Consider the following 19,666-nt stretch of genomic DNA (forward strand, 5'->3'; position numbering starts at 1 on the left):
GTTTTTGCTATTAAAAGAGGGAGCACCACCTCTTCATTCTAGGACTCGTTCCCTCCTCACACAGCCCTGTTGTTAGCGAGCTGCCATTACATTATTTTTTTGTCTGGCCCAGAGTTGACGACAGATGGCCATCTCCGAACTGCCATCAGTGCGGCTTTATGGAGCATCCAGCCAGGGTGTACTGAAGAGCACTGTGGCCAGTTCTGCAGCCCCCTCCCTCCCACCCCCTGGAAATGTTCATCACCTCTGCCACATTCTGCTTTGGCTGGGCTCTGCTGGCCCTGCCATCTTCCGTGTCGCCAAGACAGCCTGCTGCCGTAGCACCGGAAGATCTGCCTCCATTAGGAAGGACAGACTGCATGTGACTGTCCCGTAAAGACAGAGCTCTGTCTCAGCGTCTTTGTAGTTGGATCCTTTGGAGAGATCCGGAAATCCAAATTTCCAAAACATTCTGCAATCTAGAGAGGCACATGGAATTGCCACATGTTTCTGTTTTAGATGTTTGCACCACACATGGATCAGTTTCCTCACATTAGTAGAGACAAAGTGGCAAGAATAGACCCTTTATGTTTACAGACTTTCCTCTAACTATGGGGAAATACCACTTCCATATCCAGCTGTTGTGACAATTAGGGTAAGAAAGATAGTAATCATGGGCTTCCACTATAAATCCCCTGCAATGAGCAAAGAATCCATTCCAGCGTCTTCCTGATCCATCAATGTGGCGATCCCTCGGACAGCCGGGTGAAATGAGCTGCTGCTGTGCATTTGGAGAAAGATTGATAGGCTGCTCTTGATCGAGTTTGCTAAGGCCAGGCAGCTTCAGAGCCAAACGTGTATTTTAAGAGGAATTCACATTTGTATCCTTTATTGTTATATTTGCAGCGAATCTACAGCTTGGAACAGGCTCTGCCCTGCAGCTATGAAGGAGTAAGTTCCCCTTATTGGAGAGAGAGAGTAGTGTTCTGTAAAAGCCGGAGATGTGGCGGCGAGATGAATAGTGCTTAAAAGCTGTGCTTGCGGTGCTGTCATTTAGAACAGCAACTCCGAGGCTTTAAACGGGAGTGAAAGGCAGGGTAAACGAGTCCTTTAATAGTGGTGAAATTTTAAACTGCCTAAAATAACAGGTCTCCTTCATTGATAACTTCATTGAATGAGTGAGTGGAAAGTAACTGGCCAGGAACTGCTTTCCCATAGGAGGGCCAAGTTTGCAAAAGTGGAGCTTTTTCCTTGGGCCCCTCTATGTCTGGGAGGGCAGCTTCTTTTCTGTGTGATCCCTGCCCCTGCATTGATAGCAGCTCCTGGCTGGCAGAAGACCGTCCTTCACTGGAAACCCAAAGCGCTCATAAAAGATTTCCTTTTTCACTTTGCCAAAACTTAATTTTCTAATTGTCTGACTTACACCACTGGGCACATCTGCTAAGCTTGTGTGCCTTCTAGACATATAAAAGGCTACTGTGATACCATTAAATATCAGCAGTGTGCTTTGCTGTGCTTTGAGTTTATAAGGGTGAAAGGTGATTGTGCAGGAAAATGGAACAGTATATTTGCTGTGAGACAGACACCAAGGCTTCACTCCCATACTCAGTTATAATTCATGACAGTACTGGTGGGAAGCCCTTATCCCTCTGAGGAGTTAATACATCTCCACTGAAGCCTGCTGAGAGCACCCTGCGTCCCCCCCACCATCTGTGCGCTCACTTCCTAGCTCTCTCCTCTCTTTCACTCTCTCTGTTACTTTTTCCTGAGATCTCTTGGTGTTAGTATTGTCAGACTGCTACTGAATTGTAAAGGTGGTTCTCCAAAGCAGAATTGTCATTTAACTAGGGGAAGAGCTGGGGAGAATGCATTACAGCATTGTTATTGTCTCATTTAGAAAATGTCGATTGGAAATTAGAGAAGCAGCAATGCCTTAAACCCATCGCTGACTCTGAGAGCCAAGGCTGTGCTGCTAATCATCGATTAGTACCATGGCCTGAGTGTGGATGGAGGTACCCATGGCCTGAGTGTGGATGGAGGCCAGGGACACAAAACAAGGTGTGCATCGCAACCCAAACTAACCCTGTGCTGAACCTGAGTTTAGTGTCCTGGAAGTCAAACTTGAGTGAGACCAAGGTCCGGAGAACTGCTTGCCCACTCTGTCCATTGGCCTGGGCCAGCCAGTGGCATGAATGCCAATCCAGACCCCACATGCTGGCCCCATCTGCCATGCGATGCCACCCACTCTGAGGACCAGAGCTAATTGCCTTGGAGCTACCCAAGTCTCAGTTCAAAATGATCAAACCCCTGGGTTGTACAGAAGTTCACTTAAAAAAGCAGTGATGATTTGTGTGATGCAAGCTACAGTCTGAAGTGAAAGATGGCCAAACTGTTGCAGCCCAGAGCTGGCAGAGGGTCACAGAAATCGGTGGTTTGTTCCCACTCTGTCCTATCCCCTTGTGTTCTCTCCCGCCTCCCCCGCCCTCTGCCCTCCCACTTTCTGCTGGGAGCCCAGAAGGTGATGGGACATGCGGAGGGCGTGTGCTGAAACAAAGGATGAAACTGCACCTTGTTCATAGCCGACCCAAGATTAATTTGCAACGTTTCATAGTATGTGTTCTTGCCATACTCCATTGTTAGTACTCCTTTTAAAAGATAAATCAGATCCGGGTCTGAAATACCAGTGTATGCATTTAACAGATGTGATGCCATAGGGGACCTACTGTGTTATAAGCTGCAGAAATCGCCTTTTAATGCCTTAGACTCCACTTATTCCAAAGAGGCTTTCGAACTGCAGCGGCGGGGTGAGAGGTCATGCATTAAGACAGCGGCACCCACGCGTAATTCCGCCTCGCGTGTAATTGGCTCACGGTCTCAATCTGATGTTTGGGTGGCATTAGTCACATCGTCTCGTTCCTCCTCCAAAGGAAAAGTAGGGCAAGAATGGCTGTGCTCACTGTCCAGGTTTTCTTGGGTGAAAGATCACTTTGAGATGACACAGCTGAGTAGTCAGCCTGAAATCCTGGTTGGTATTTTATTAATTTTGCACCAAGATAAATCCTGAAATTCTGACAAACTCCATGACAGGTGAAATTCCTTCTTGCAGAATCTGCGCAGCAAGAGGCTGCTCATTTCGTTCTGTTCCGAGGCAGGCAACAGGAGGGCAGCTTTATAATCAGCCCTCAAAGGACCCCCAGCCGCCCCAGAGTCTCGGGCTGATTGAATAACTCCTGGGCCTCTTCCCCTAGGCCTCCATCAGCGGGGGTCCTGTGGAAAGCAATCTCCCGCAGACTGGCACTGAAGTGAGCTTTAAACCACCATTTTCTGCTCTCCAGAGGAGCCCGGAGTACTAAAAGATAGATGGACTGCAGATATTTTATGAGAAACTGTCAGAAGAAGAGCAGAGTAAATGTTTTTTTTCTTCTTCTTCTTTGAGTCACACACTACATCACTGTTGAATTTCTCCCAGAATCTTTTACATTTCAAGTGAGAAATTAATTGGTTGCTAACCTTTAATTCCCCCCTCCCTCTTCTTCGTTGTCTTCCTCCTTTTTTTTTTTTTCTTAAATATTCACACAGAGGCCCTCTGCTTAACCACAGTTGCAGAAAATCAGTACCATTTGCAATGAAATATTTATAATGACAGAATGAAAAATTGGATTCATTTTCTGGACTGTAGCCGAACAGTCTGCAACTTTGGTGCGGCATTGTTTAGCATCGCTCATTCCTCCCTTTCATTGGCGTCGTTTTCGGAAACATCCCGCATGGACGCTCACCTATGCTTTGGAGGGATGCCTACCAAAACACAGAGCCTGTTTCTAGTCTTAAAAAGAAAATAGAGGAGAAAGGCACATGTTTGTGTTGTGCTGCTATGTGGGGGGCACGCGGATGTGGCCTATAAAAAGGTAGAGAGGACGTGAACTCTGTCAAAAGGAAGGGCGTGCTTGCCCTGTAGGGAAGAGATGGGAGAAGTTTATAAGGAATACAGGAGACAGTCTGGCCTGGACTTCGTTGCAGAGCACAAATAGCAATCAGCAGTGCCATCGTATCTTGGGGCACGGGAAGGCAGAACGGAGGTGTGTAAATACACGTTGAATATCATAGCTCACTTTCTTTCTTCCCCTCAGTGTTTGCTGTGTAGGCTTTCCTGGCCATGTGACCCATGTATTCAGAGCTGCCTCCTAACCCGGGCTGATTATTGCATTTTTTAAGAGATAAGAGATGAAAGGATTTTGCTAGGACAGCCCAGTGTTGTATGTTAAACAAGTATGCCTCACAAGTGCAAGAGCCACAACAATACACTGACTCTTATTACAGGGCTGGGTTGGATTTGTAGCAAGTTTCCTGGGCAGTACATTTGGGTCTAGCAAATAAGTTTGTACTCACTACTCCACAGACAGGCCCAAAGAGCCTGCCTGTTTCCTCTCCCTCCATTGGAATACAACAAGGGATTTTACCCTATAAGAGGACCATCCCAGCCTTCCATCCCAGGCCTCTGTGTTAACTTTTTTTTGTCCTTTTTTGGAACACCGGGTTTAATTGGTTTTAGTGTTGTTTTATTTTTATGGTTTTTCAAAAGTGAAAATAGTTCTAAGTAGATTCAAGCATCAGTACAAATAGCCTCAAATTCCAGTTTTGAAGGTTTCTTCTCTGAATTTGCATCATGCATTGCCAACTCCACAAGATCAATAATCCATATTTTATTATATAATAAAGGCTACCCGTAAGTGAATTGGCTCATTCATTCCATCTGATTAGCCCTATTGTATTCATGGAGAGAAAAAAGAACACAAACTTACCTTCACCAATGTATTGCATTATTTGGATATAAAAAGCTTCCAGCACTATAGAACAATTGCATAAGGATAAGAGATAATTCATTTCAATATTTGTTTACCCTAAGAAGAATATGACTCCTATCATCCTGTGGTTTTTGGTGACAACTTTAAGCTTCACATCCACTGCGTGGAACTGGTCTCCAGTCAGCCTGGTCTGAGCACCCTTTAACAGGTCTTTCTTCCAGCCAACAGCAAGAATCCCACTCCAAAATTCTGAAAAACAACTGGGATAAACAGTCTTTTTCTTTTATAACCCTTGGAGAGATTCACCTTTTACTTACCCTAAGGCCATTTCCTCTTACTCATCCACGGATTACCATTTTCAAGGTTTTTGAACGCTCGCTGTGTTCTCTGAAGCAAAATCTTAGCACAGGTTTGTGCTCACTAAGGTGATGAGAAACTGAGAAGGAAAGGAGTGGTTCATTACTGGGATCTCTCAAGATCACGATGCCTAGTTTAACTTGTGGGTGACACATACTTTCTCGGAGGCTTGGAGTTTTTATACAGGCTTCCAGACTGTCTTTTCATTGCATTCCAAAAAAAATGATTTTGAGAAATATGCTGGCAGTTCAGCATGAAATGATGTGTGTTCTGACACACACTGCATTGTAGCTTAGGAATCTAGCCTGAAGTCATTTTTCTGTAGCGTTTCTATGACTCTGATGAAGGGGAGAAAAAGAAGTTTCCTTTAAAGCGTATGTTTTAGGATGTGACAATAACTTTTCTCCTGTGCGGTGCGTGGGTTCAGTAGACTGTTTCCACTTAACCCTTATTATTGTTTTCTTTCTTGAGTGCCAGGGTTAAGGGGAAGAAATTTTTTCTTCCATTAGTTTTTCAACAACTTAGGTGAGTCTGAAATATATACCCAAGTAAATGGGAACTGTAATAGTGGTGTGTTCAGAATCAATCTCCTCTGCAGACCAGGCAAGGAACATTGAATAGCGTTCATTTATGTGCTGCCAGATGTATGTCTGCATGTGACTGGGCTGGCCAAACCGCTTTGAATGATTTTCAGTGTTATTAAGCAGACTCACAGGAGCAACAGGACTCGTGACAGAAGTAAAGAGTCCGGTGGCAGGAGTCCTTGGTGAAGGAAAGTTGCACGGAAAGAGAAGCACCACAATGCAGACTCTATTTTAATATCTGAGCTAACAACTCTCTGGGAATATTTCTCTTCCTCTTGTCCAGCCCCTTCTGTGTTGTGGCTGGTTTGCATTTGTGTTTGAAGTGCCAGGCGGTTTAATGAAGTTATTCTTTTATAAATTTTGCAACACTGAAGCAAGCATGAGGGCTTTAAATTAGAATAAGTGCCACTTCTGTATGGCAGGTTCCTTTGAGGACTGATTAGAATGAGGCCTCCCGTTGCCTGGCCCTTTATGCATGGCAGTGTTGCTGTGTGTTCTTGTTTACGGCTCACCTTTGAATTTGCATGAGTTTGCACCATGCCTGCCGCCCGGCCTTCTGTTAGGACTTTCTTTCAGGATCATGTTAAATACTTCACTTTAAAGAGATTTTTTAAATTATATTGCTTTATTGTAATGAATTAAAATTAACTTGGAGTAGCAAATTATTGAAGGATGTGAGGGTTATAGATTACTCTCACCATAGCTACAGCACATCTCTGCGTGGAGGAATTAAAGGGTTCTGTTTCCAGTAGCTCTGTGCACCATGAGGGGTGAGGAAACTGTCCCACAGAGACCTAGAAGTAAAGCCAGAAAAGGTGCCCAGAAAGTGAGAGGAGAATGGGAACTTCACGTTGTGAGTTTCTGAAGCAAATAGAAGCTCTTCTTGGCAGGGCGGAGAGTGGGGGCAGCTCTGCCATTTTAAGACCTTAAAAAGTGTAAGACAATGGGAAATCGTGGACAAGAAAGAATAAAACCATATCTTAAGAACAGGTTTAATAGAGAATAGGAAATGCACTCAACCGTTCCTGACTTCTTTGTGCCTGTATGAACTTGCTAATAAACCAGGATGATTTTAGGGAGTGGGGAGGGATCGTTAAAGAAAGAGACCTGAAACTTTCAACAATGCACAATAACATACAGGGAAAAAGGAAAGAAAAGCAAGCACACAGGCAAAATTTTTAAAAAGCACCAAATTTGAGTGTGAAATGTTTTCTCCTCTCTCCAAACTCGGATTTTTTATTTAAAGTGGGGGCAACCAAACAGAATTGGGCCCGTGGAATACTTGCATTTTTAAAGGACTTGCTTAGAACTTAAAACAAGAGTTACTTGGGGCTCCTTCTAATTGCATTCTCCGTGCAGGAATAAGTCCCCGGAGAGACAGAAAGATCAAAGGCAAACACCAGGAATTTTACCTGTAGAAGCAATGCATGTATATAACTCTTTTTTTTGCCCTGCACAACACTCACTTGCTTAGGTATGGAAATGGACATGCGCACGTGCGTATTCCCGCGCGCGTGCACACACGCACACACACGCACACACACGCGTACACGCACACACACCCATGCATACACACACACAACTCAGGAGGTGACTCATACTTAACATAGTTTATCTAAATTAATACATTGTCCTTTCACAGTTTTATTTTTATATATCTTTACTAAAGCATATGCCATAGTAGACAAGCTTTTTTTTTCTTTTTTTGGCTTATGGTGGAGAAAGATGTTTTTCTGTTATTCTTAATGATTTATAACATGTTTGACTTACTCTTAATGTGAGTTTACCTCCTAGGGAGTGTGGCAGTGTTTTTAATAAAAGAAATAATACACTACAAGGAAGTGGCATTTCTTTTGCTTTTTGCCCAAGTTCAATAAACTATTTTTCATAATTATTGGAATTTGGTTGAAGGGAATCCGTGTCCCTATCAAGTGGAAAAGCAGAAAGAGTCTTGGCTCCCCCCTTCTTCCTACAAAGGTTACCCTTTGAATATAAATTACAATGCCCTGTGCTTCTCCCATTCTAATCAGATGACCTTTTGAATCTGGTGGACCAGAGTTTAAATCCTAAGCCTGCCAGTCAGTTTTTAAATCAATGCCCTGCTCCACCATCTTTCGGTGTATAACTAAATTTCAATGGATTTCAAATACGGAAGTGAAGTAAATGATGCCAGTGGAATCTTGCAGCTGACTGCAAAACAGCCAAACTTAACTCTGAGATCTTGGCTAAGTGATATGATTATAGTTAATTTCGCTAACTAAATTTTCTTCAAAAACCTTCAGGGATTCAAAATCTAAGAGAAAAGGGAGGAGTTGGAATTTTGTAATGTTTGTAAGAGGACATTTCTGAGCAATTATCAATTTAAGCTTCCATTATTTGCCGCTAATTACTACACAAGGCTGTTAAATATTTAGCAGAAGTTTGTTTAATTGCATTTGACTGGGAAGGGGATGCTTGATAGCTTCAGCAGCAAGAGTTGGTTGTGTGCACTGAGAGCTGGCAGAGAGGAAATTTGTATTCGCCCAGGATGAACACATTACAGTGTCAGACAAGCCTTCTTTTTTTCTTCCTTCCAAAGATTTATTTATCTTTAAGGTATCTAAAATTAGAGCACGAAGAAGGGGCACTGCTCATGGATGTAAAATTGGAAGGAGGTCATTCTTAACCTTGTTTACAGATGTTCTAGTTTAGAAAGCACCAGTGTGATAAATTAAACATTACAGGGGAAAAAAATTAAAGCTTAGCAACAACTGGCACATGGACACATCTGTCTGTGAAGCACTGACTTAATCCCTGAATATCTTATTAGGCAGTATTGCCCATCAAAGCCTTCTGTCCCACAGTACGCTGGAATCCTGCAATTCCAGAATCTTCAGTGAAATCTTTACACTCTCCCTCTCACTGGCTTCGTATAGTTTGATTTAAATTTTCTGCTGGCTTCTTGCATGGAAACAGACAGCTCAATTCATTGTTTTCTTTTAAAAATAAACATTGTACTCTTTAATATATTTCCCAGTGGCCATTTTGCTCTTTTTAGCCTGTTCTTCCCATTCGGCACCTTTTTCCCCCACTCTCGGTGTAGTAGATATTGCACGCTGTTGTCAGTTCCAGAGAAGGAAATTTTCAAGCTTGTCGGGTGTGCATAACAGATAGGGGTCAGCTTGCAACGAAAATTTTACTACTGTTTTTCAGTTCTTAATGGAAAATGGGATTGTCACAATGTTAACATTTCCCATGTATAATGTCACAGTAGAATTTGTCCTTTGGAAGCTGGTGGACTGACGGACTTGTTTTATATCTCCAAAATGTTTAGTTGTCGAAATACTAGGAATGGTTCTATGTTAGCTGCTGGGACTTTGCATTATTTAAATAATTAGTCTTTGCTCAGGCTTCTGAAGACTCACATTAGACTAAGGCTAAGCTAGGTATTCTTGGTACATGGTAACCGCCATGGGCTTTTCTGGCTTAGCTTGATATAGCAGAAAATAGCAAAATGTGGCTAAAATAGCCTTTTTGAACTGACTCCCCACCTCCCTGCACAGCTGGACATATCTGCAGCTCCACCAGATGCTTCAGCTGCTATGCAGTTCCCGCCCTCTGTCCCCTGGCCTCTCAGCTTTGCTGCTGCTCTTCCCTCTACTTCGGGAGCCATTCTATCCCTTTTTACCTCTGCCTCCTCATCGCTCTTGCACCAGGCAGGTGTGACTACTCCAAGAACAGAGCCTCTCACATAAGGTGAAGGGCCCTTACTCTGTGTCCTAGAGCACCCGTCTCTCCAGGTAGAAGGTTTGGGCTATAGCAATGAATGTCCTTTATCTGGACAGCTGGCCCAGCCGTAGGACTAACTCTTAAGACCTTGAGCGTTGGCTTCAACCCTCTGGGACTTAATTTTCTCATCTATAAAATAAGATACTGGACCAGATGCTGCTAGGTACCACCCCCAACCCCCAGCTCTGAAACCAATTTTTTCTTTCTCTGCAGCATTACTTACAGGTGTAGTTGATTCACCTGCCATTGGATCTAGACCAACAAATTGAGGATGATGGCTCTGTAGTTCTTTCAAAATAGATAGTTGTTTCTATTCCCCAAACACTGATTTCCTGAGTCTAATATTTGGGTCCCTTTAAATATTATTAGATTGTAAATATCCCTAAAGCAGCATTGATTGATTGCCACTAAAACATACCATCTTTGTTCATCAATGGTACATGAATGGTCTTGATAAGTCACTAAAAGAATGAACACTTCTGGAAATACTTGGTTCTTCACTTAAACAATGCCATTTATTATATATCTCAAGGAATTCTTTCTACAGTTCCTGTACACTTGCCCACGTTCACCCTTTGACTACATTTTACTGCAGTACAGTATATATTTACTGCAGTATAGTCTCATGTGGTATATATGTGTCCCTTTGCAATTCTCATTTTCAGGTGGGGAAGATACCATCTTAGAATGAAGACCAAGTACCATACTCAAGCATGGTATAGCAAGCTCAATGTATTTTCAATACAAAGTCAATTCAAAACAATTATATGTCTTCCTTATAACCACCTGTTCCTGTATCTGATCTCTAATTTAAACCTGTCAATAACAAGACAGGTCATTAACAAGACCTCCTCGTTACAGCTATTTAACACACCTCATAGACCACCATTTCTTCTTCCCCTTTAGATCAGTTCTTCCCTGCAGATTCTTCAGATCCCTTTAATGCAGAACTCGCCTTGTCTCCCAGCTAGCTTTCATTTATTCATGCACAAATGTGTTTCAAACAGTATAAGGCAGTGTTCCTCAATATCTCCCTGGTGGGAGAGATGCTTCCCACCAAGAGATATGTGGCAGTGTCAGGGGACATTTCTGCTTGTCTCAACTGGGAAGATGCTACTAGCATGTTGGCGATAGTGGCCAAGGATGCTGCTAAACATCCTACAATGTCCAGGACAACCCCCTAGAACAAGAAGAATTGCCCAGCTCCAAATGTCAGTAGTGCTGAGGTTGGGAAACCCTGCTTGTATAAGGCAGGCCCCACTGGCCTTCTGAAATCTATTTTCAGGCTCCTCTCTGGAACCAAGCAAGTGAATGGGATGTGTTTTATATAATGACTGAGAAATGGTGTACTGGATGGTCTTCTAGGTTGCTTTGAATGAGATGGATGAACTTTATACTATAGTTACAAGGTCTAGTGTTTGGAACATAAACTCATCAACATGCCAGTGTCCTCATCCATCAGGATTATCTCAGATCACCCTTTTTCTGGACATAGTTAGCACAAATGTCCAGAGAACAACAACAAAAATGTCCTTCAGTGAGGTTTGTTAGAATGTGAAATTGTTTCCTATGGGAGGTATGATAGAAACTCATTGCCAGAATCATTTAAAACTGGCCTAGTGTGTAAAGTTTACCAAACAATTATGTTCCTACAGGGGGACAAACGGAATGTCCTAATAGTCCTTTTCCTTCTTTAATATCTTGTATTCTTCTGATCACTTCTGATGATGCCATTTCACCTTTTGCTTTAATATAGCTTAGTGTCATCCAGAAAATGCTTTGAGATGTCAGACCAAGCCCATGTGAACTGTTAAATGTCAAACGAAAATGCATCAGTGTCTCTGTAAGTTCATGGTGATGACATTACCATATGAAAAAATAAAAAGGGAAATTCTGTCCGTGCAAACATGATCATAAATGCAACATTCATGGCATCAAGAGAGGGGCAAAAGCATATCATGACAGTTTGGAAATGCCATTGCTATGTCATAATAAAAGAGTAGAACTTCATTCTAGCAGATTCTACAAATGTAAAGATTATGAGTCAACTTCCCTGGCTATGAAAAATCCACTATGCATATGTCTTTTCGATTCTCATAGCACTTAGGGAAAATATTGTTGTATATTTGTCCTTTAAAAAATATTCATTGAACTGTAACATAGCTCACAAAAATGCAATATCCACAGATATGGTCCTGCTGTTTACCTGGTAAGGTCCGTAAAAACACAATTACCCCAGATTTCTCCAGCCAGGAATTATACAGTTGTGGGTAGTAGAAACTTTGGGGTGGGCAAAGTGGGGTACTTGAGGGTGATTTTGGTCTTCAGTGTAATTTTTAGAACATTCCTAATGGTACTCCCAGAGCCGTAGCAATTTACTTTTCATCAGTTTAAAATTATGAGTACTTTTGTAATTGTGTGGACTTTGAAAATGTTAATTTATTAACATTCACATCCTGTTAACCTTATTAAGATGCTTAAAGGTCATCCTTTGCCATTGTGACTATTTTTTCTCTTAATGTTCAGGGGAAATAACCCAGGATCCTGTCATCATTAGCTGTATACACTTTTAAAACTATTTTCCTAGCATAAGAAGTTGGGAATGAAAAAGAGAGAGGGTGGAAATGTAAAAATCTTGATTAGAAAGTATAATTTAATAGAACATGTATTGAACCAAATGTATTGATTAATGTAGAAGATATAGTACTTATATTGATTCAAACCAGAGATTTAGTACTAAAAGCTCTAAGCCAAAAAGCTGTTGCAGATTGCTACAAAAGTCAGTTTAATGCTGTCCTTGAGAATGCCTTCACAAAGAAATTCTTCTAATGTTTGAGGACTAGGTAGAATGCGGTATATGTCAGTCTGATCCCGGAGGGTTTTATTTTGTACTCTAATAGCTGTTACGAGCCTACATTATATCCAAGGAGTAATTTTCCTTAGGGGTGCCCGGCTCGCTTTGTGTCAATATTCTAGCATTTTAAGTCACGTACAGTATATGCTTCTGGGAACGGGGAAGGAGCCAGCCAGACTCATAATGGTCTGCATTCATTAATAAAGGCAGAAGCTTCTGTCCCTCCATTGCCCACTACAGGGATGCCTCTTTGGCCTTCAGGGACCCGTACAGACACATTTAAAGAAAGCTTTATTTTGAGTGGGCAGGAGATGAAATGTAGGACTTGCAGGCATTTCCTAAGTCAGCTATATGCCCAAGCACAGGGGTGACCTTAATGGGTCAAAGAAGAATGCAGGTCAAAAGACTTATTATCCAGCCTGTTGGAAACCAATTGCTTTTGTTTAAAAAAAAAATAAAAAATGAAAAAAAGCAATAGTGCTTAAAGGTGGACGGTAATGTAGAATTCTGTTTGCAGCCTGTAACTGCACGGCTCTATGTGAACTGGAATATACTTCCAGAAAAATAAGAGCATACTGATTAAACTCAGTGTTTACAGATAAAGGTCCAACCCAAGTGATAAAAGGAAGGGTAATATAATTAGTTAATCAGTGATGATTGATTACGGATGTTTGTGTTCTTCAACTAAAGGAAAACAACACACTGCCATGGTGCTGTCACCATCTGTTGAAAGAAACAGCCACATTTAATCTTTATATTTCTTTATTTCTTCCCGCCTTGCATTGTTTCTGAGCCACAATTGCCTACTATTTCATCTAGTTAGAAAACATCTCATTTAAATTGAATACAACTGCAGTTTAAATTCGGGTTTCTAATGGCATAGTGAATTAGTGGAAAGCTTGTTGTTTGTTTTTTTTTTTTTTTTCATTCCTTTTTAAAATAGCATGCTGGCTCTTTGAGTTTTAAAAGCTTGTCAGAATTTGTTTGAAACAAAAGGCTATAAATAAACAAGTCATGGTAAAAATGATTAACATCTTTGAATCAACAGATTTCACAAAACTTCCATTCAAATGCCGTTTTTGTTTTTATGACCATTGATACGTAACATTTTGCCGATGCCAACAGAGTGTTACAAAGCACAGACGAGACATGGTCTCTGCCAAAGAATTAGAAAAGTGAAGGCAATCTCTGGGCATAAGTTTTGGGGTTGGGAATTTAATTTTTCAGCCCTGGGAAGATAGGTTCCCCCTGGCTTTCCTCCAAAGCTGAATTTCATCATTGATATAGGTGCAAAAATTCAAATTTACATCAAGATTGCAGGAAAATGGAATGTCTTTAGCCAAGGTGAACAGTTTCAAAGGATCATGGATTTTTATTTTTACTTAAAAATATTTTTCTTGGATTGCATTTTAAATAGGATTAAACTGTTTGACCAGTAAATGTGGTCAGCTCTCAGAGAAAAAGGAGGCTGAATTAATCATTTGTTAGAGTGCCAAGCCCAAAATGAGAATTCCAGTCTTGTAAAATGAAAGGCATCTCATATTTAAAAAGAAATACATAGTGCTAGAAGGGAATTTTTAAGGCCCTCATCTGTTTTTTAGCTTTCTAAGTTTAATTTCACATTTATAGAGAAAAAAAAATACATACAGCACACTCCTTCCAAATGGGGCCCTTTCCAGTAAAGAAAGTGCTTTTGAAACCTCGCTATTAAGGTATCATACCTAGATGGATCTTCTTTTAAGCTTTAAGGTATGTTGTGGATTTGATTTTTTTTTAACACAAACCCCCCTCGTGTAAAACAACTGTTCATAACTGGGATTAATGGTTTGCAATTTTCAGTTACTTAGACATGGGGTCTCCAGGAGATGGCTTTTTGCAGAGTACAATATGGCTCTCTGTGGGATTACAGAAGTTTTCTTCTCTTCCTACTTCCTTTTCTGTCTTCACCCCCCACCTCCACCGATGCACCGATGTTGCACTGATGTTCTTCTCGATTATGTAAAACACTTTCCCTTCATTGGAACAGATATTTTTTCTCATAACCCGTCATTGCATTAAAGTACTTTAGGGACTGTGAATTGCTGTGTAAAATTGGTGAGATTACCCACTGCTTTGTTCTAGTGTAGTGGTTTCCTCTGGACCTAAAGAGCTGAAAACTCTTGCACAGAGAGAAGGCTGCTTGTGGATGGCCTGGCAGCACTTTTCTGCTTTCTGCTCATATGCATTTGTGTCCTTGCTGTCTCAGGACTGGTTCTGTGGTGTGGCAAGTAGCCAGGGGGAGAGCAAAGTGGGCCTCAGAGCGTACCCTCTCTTTGCTTGGCGCTTCTGCTGTCTACTTTTTAATCCTTCCCTCTTGCCTCTTGTCTCCCTTTCTGAAGAAATAATGTCTATGAGCGTCAGAAAACACAAAAAACACTGAGTGCGCCCATGAAACAACTTCTTGTTTTTCTAGTCAGAGAATCTTTAGTCAAGTCCAGAGACTAGGACTTCGCGTCTGTTCTCCCCAACACCTAAAAGCCAGTCGGAAAAACCATGGCTTAGATATTCCATTCCTTCCCCCAGAAGATGAAATGAGGCCATTTGTATTTCCAGTGGACTTGAAATACTGCGTGGGGGAGGAGAACAGACACGTCCCCTAGATCCTCAAAGGTGGCAAAGGCAAGCCCTTGAGGATGGAGCAGAATCCCATGGCGGGGTTGTTTCCGATACAAATATATCCATTGCCCAAGAACCTCTAGGAACATGCTGACTTCCGCCATGAGAGTCACTGCCAGTGGTGGACAGCCAGGCCTGGGGAGACCCTGCCATAGCTCTCTGTTGGGCTGGAGCGAAAAAGGGGAAACCAAAGAAAATGAGAATAAGAGACCTCCGTGGTCTGCAGGCATCTCCAAACCAAGAGGACTTCCTGCCTTTACATTTCTCACGCCAGATTTCTTATGTTGATATTACTTACATTGGGTTGCTTTATTTTTGAATTTCACAAGCCATACCCTTATCCTTCTCACAAATGATTTGTATTCCTGTCTCTTATATACGAAACATAACCCCTTTATAAAACAACTTCAGTCTGTTGCAGTAAGTGACGTATGTGTATTTGTTCATGTTCCTTGCACCTCTGAAGAGACCTGTATGGCTTTGGTTGAGGATGAAAGCATACAACACACAACCATTGCCAACTGTTATGGGCAGTTTGTTTTGGGTTCTCATTTTGTAGCATCTTGATAAGAGCACATATAAAACCACCAGGAAAATTGCACTGTGTACTCTTTCACTAACCCCTAGAATCCAATCACATGTGGATCGTCCATCATAAGCACTTAAACATTTGAAAATAATGTTATTAAACTGATTTTTTTTACTTTGATTTTGGTAAGAAGAGAAAAACACCCGTCTTTCTGTCAGAGTCCTTTCATTTAGGCAAATACAGGTTGAGTATTCCTTTTTTAAAATGCTTGGGACCAGAAGTGTTTTCGATTTCAGATTTTGACATATTTGCATATATATAATGAGATGTCTTGGGGATGCAACCCAAGTCTAAACACAAAATTCATGTATATTTCTCATATACCTTATACACATAGCCCAAAGGTCATTTTACACAGTATTTTCAATAATTTTGTGCATGAAACAAAGTTTGAGTACTCTGAACCATCAGAAAGCAAAGGTGTCACTAGCTTAGTCACCTATATGTCATATGTCGGTGCTCAAAAGTTTCAGATTTTGGAGTATTTGGATTTTGGATGTTCCCATTTGGAGATGCTCAATCTGTATTATATCTTCTTATACTTATTTGGTCATTATTTTTGGACTTTTTAAAAATAAAAAACCTTTCTATAAACTTGACTCTGAGATAGCAAAAGATATAAGAAGGCTTAGACGTGGTGTATTTTGAGTAATCAAACTTTTATTGTTTATAACCTTTCTGAACAGAATCATGTTGATTTTTAAGAAAATAGCAAAGTTTTTTGGTCTCATGAGTACTTTTATTACCCTTTCTCTCTACATCTTGGTGACAAGTACTTTGCAGAAGTATTAAAAATCAATATACCGATAAAAGAGCTGGCATAAAAACAATTTGCTACTTCCTGTATTCACTTTGAGGCCGAGACTATTAAGATATGGATTAAATAAGGGAGAATGAAATACTGTTCTCCGTCATGATTTGTCATCCATCTTTTTCAAAAATGAGCTAAATGTAAAATGGAACAAGGAAGACCTAAGTCCTCTTCACAAGGCTCCCAGCTCCCCCACTTCTGCACCTAGCCCCAATTGGTTCTCAGCTGAACCTCTGGTCATTCAGCCTGTATTCAGGGAGCAGGCAGTTTGCTAGTTGCTGTAAAGGATGAAGAGATAACAAACATCTCTAAGATGAATCCCTCTGCTTAAAATACTCCAGTGGCTCCCTTCACCTACAAGACAGTCTGAGCTCTTTAGCAAGGTAGAAAAGGACTGCTCATATTCTTGCCCCAAACCAGCTCCATCTTCACGTCTCATGAGTATTGTTCTCATGTTCTCATCAGAACATTCTCCAGAAGAATTCAACCAATCTAAATAAGTTGCAGGTCTGCAAACGTACCTTGCATATTCCTATTTCATTGCCCTGACCCATGTGGGTCCCTTGGCCTAGAGTGCCCTCCCTGTACTCTCTGCTCATGTTTCCAGCTGTCAGTGTACTGGATCCACTGTGAACCCTTCCCCAAGGGCTAGGCAGGTTTAGGTGTGGCCGTGACATTTCTGTGTTCTTTTCTAATAGACTGCTTGCCATCTTGCTTTACGGTTATGTGCCCACATGACCTTCTTTAGACGTGAGCACTTTGAAGGCATGAAGGCAAAGACCATGCCCTTCCTCTCCAGCAGCACTTGCCTTGCCAGCCAGTCACTGAGATAGCCAATCCCTCTTTCCTGAGCACTGCAGCGCTATGGCATGTGCCAGGTGCTGATGTATGTTTCCAATAGATGCTTGTAGAGGAATGAATAAATGAATGAACATCAGAATTACCAGCGTGGGTGAGAGCCAGGCCTACAAATAATCATGAGACAAGACCTAGGATGCATCCTATATAAGCAGTATAAAGTGCAGCAGGAAATCAGAGAAGGGAGAGATCCGTGTTAGATGGGGTGAGGATGAAAGTGGTGATATTTTGAGCTAGGCCCCAAGGTTGTAATAAGAAGGGATTAGGGTCAGGGGATACAGGTGAGTAGTGAGAGAATATGGCTCCAGGAAAGCGCAGAGGAGGAGAGTGGAGATCAGGCCATCTCCAGGCTTATGCTCCAAGCAAATATCCCGCAGATCTGTGACTATCCTCCAGGCCTGGTTCTGGAGCCTCCCCACCTGCCGTCCACCCTCAGAGCATGGCTGGTGGTCCTGAGTTGCCCGGCAATCCCAGTTACCCTCTCACAATTTGGAAAGAAGGTGTTCACTCAGAAAGGGGACACGCTAGCATAGATGAACGGAGACCACCAATATACAGCGCAGGCTGGTCAGCTGAGAAAGAGCATCTGGGGACTGGGGAGACATGGCAGGCTACTGTAATCTCCTGAGACATGCTATGACCACAGCCCAAAGCCCACCCTTGGGAGGGGCGCTGCTGCCACTGTCCATCATCTGCCAGGTAACTCTGGCATTTCATACCCATATTCAGGGGCAGATAGAGCCCTTGTTGTCAAGATGTTACAGTCTCGGAGGGATTGGAACAGAGGCATGTGTAACCAATCGAAGTCATGCACAGATACATAAAACTGTTAAAACAGTGCTACCTGCTTCTTGAACACTGGGTCCTATCTTAATAAGAAGAGATGATGGATGGTGAGAGGGTATTATAGAAAGACATGGCAGAGGTGAAGAAAAGGCAAGGTGCCAGCCAGCCATCTCACAGTAAGGAGGCTCCTGCCCTGGCCTCTCCTTCCAGGCCCTCATGGGTGGCAGCAGGTTCAGAAGATCTCTGGGTCTGTTTCTCCCTGGGAAAGGAGCGTTCTATTTTTTTTTTTTTTTTTTTTTTTTTGCATTAGAGGGCACGCATGAGCACTATTCATCAGAGGGCAGAAGCTCATTGTTCAAGTCATTGTGAATTAATTACATGTATATATGCTTGGTCTGATGAAAACGAAATCACTGAAGTTTGTTTTCCCTCTCTCCCTTTTTTTTTTTTTTTTTTTTTTTTTTTTTTTTTTTTTGTTATTTACAGAATCATACAATGACCCAACACAGCAGTTAGTGCAAGTACAGTCTCTCAAGGAGAATTGCTTTTGTGGCACAAAAAGGGAACATGTTTTACTCTTTGCACGAAACTTTCATTGTTAATGTATATTATTCAGAAACATTGTATTGTACCATAAAACTTGTATTATCAAAACTGTTGGATGTTCATGTGTTTGAACTTTTGCGCACCAGATAGACCCCTTGTATATAAAGTGTTGCACATGTATTATGTCGTCTGATACTAAAATGGTCTTATAAAGACAAGTGGACTTGGGCCCTATTCAGGCAAGATTTAAAAAAAAAAAAAAAAAAAAAAAAAGACGTATGACCAAAATGGCTTAAGATAAAGTATTTTTAAGGAAGAAAGATTAAAAACAACTGTTATACATGAGACTATGGTTGGACTTCCTTTTCTTTACACTTAAGCCTAGAATTTCTCTTTTGGTATATCAGCGCTTAAATCTAAGACTATTTTTTATTGCTGAAGATTCTTGCAAACCATGAAGAGATGTTCTCACAGAACAGAACCCCACAGCTGGATAAGGCCCGTATATATATATTTGTAAGCCTTGCAATGTGACAGGTAGCATCACTATATATGCAATAGTTGTTATGTAGACTGTCAAAGAATTTTTTTTCCCTGGATACATTTGAAGCTTTGAGTGTTCAAGGTTTTCCTTAATGATTTCACGCAGCCAAATTCTTGAATCAGTTGAACTAACCTGTATGTTACTGTTATTAATGTTTACTCTGCGGTCTGAACCTGGAGATTACTGGAATTGTTTTCCAAGAGGAAATAAATTCAGTTTACCATTAGGTATGAGTGTATTTGTGTGTTTTCTTTTTCTAGTTACTACATCATTAAAAAAAAATCTAATTGCCTGCACCCTTGGATGTGAAATCTGCTCTTGAGCATATCACAGGCATTACCTCAATCATATTTAACCTTTCACACTGGGCCAAATGCATCTGGAAGGATATTCATCACTCTTCATAGGGAAGGAAGCAGACACAGTATCCTTCTACTCTGTCACATACTAACAGGTCACACTGTACTTGAGGATTCTGACATCACAGATGGATGTGATGGCTGTTTTCTGCATAATTTGCAGCGCAATTCATG

General features: G+C 41.4%; 1 protein-coding gene across 11 annotated transcripts in view; it reads left to right on the forward strand.

Annotated features, from left to right (window-relative positions):
* Positions 1–19,359, forward strand: part of ZNF521 (zinc finger protein 521) — a 292,675-nt gene extending 273,316 nt beyond the window's left edge. For all 11 annotated transcript variants that reach the window (XM_015440076.4, XM_074022698.1, XM_074022700.1 and 8 more), the window contains one exon: positions 18,530–19,359. In XM_015440076.4, coding sequence (XP_015295562.1) covers positions 18,530–18,559 — 30 coding nt within the window. In that variant the 3' untranslated portion in view covers positions 18,560–19,359. The remainder of the gene's footprint in view (positions 1–18,529) is intronic.
* Positions 19,360–19,666: the final 307 nt, after the last annotated feature.

The sequence above is a fragment of the Macaca fascicularis genome, chromosome 18 (assembly GCF_037993035.2).
Source record: "Macaca fascicularis isolate 582-1 chromosome 18, T2T-MFA8v1.1".
Lineage (NCBI taxonomy): Eukaryota > Metazoa > Chordata > Mammalia > Primates > Cercopithecidae > Macaca > Macaca fascicularis.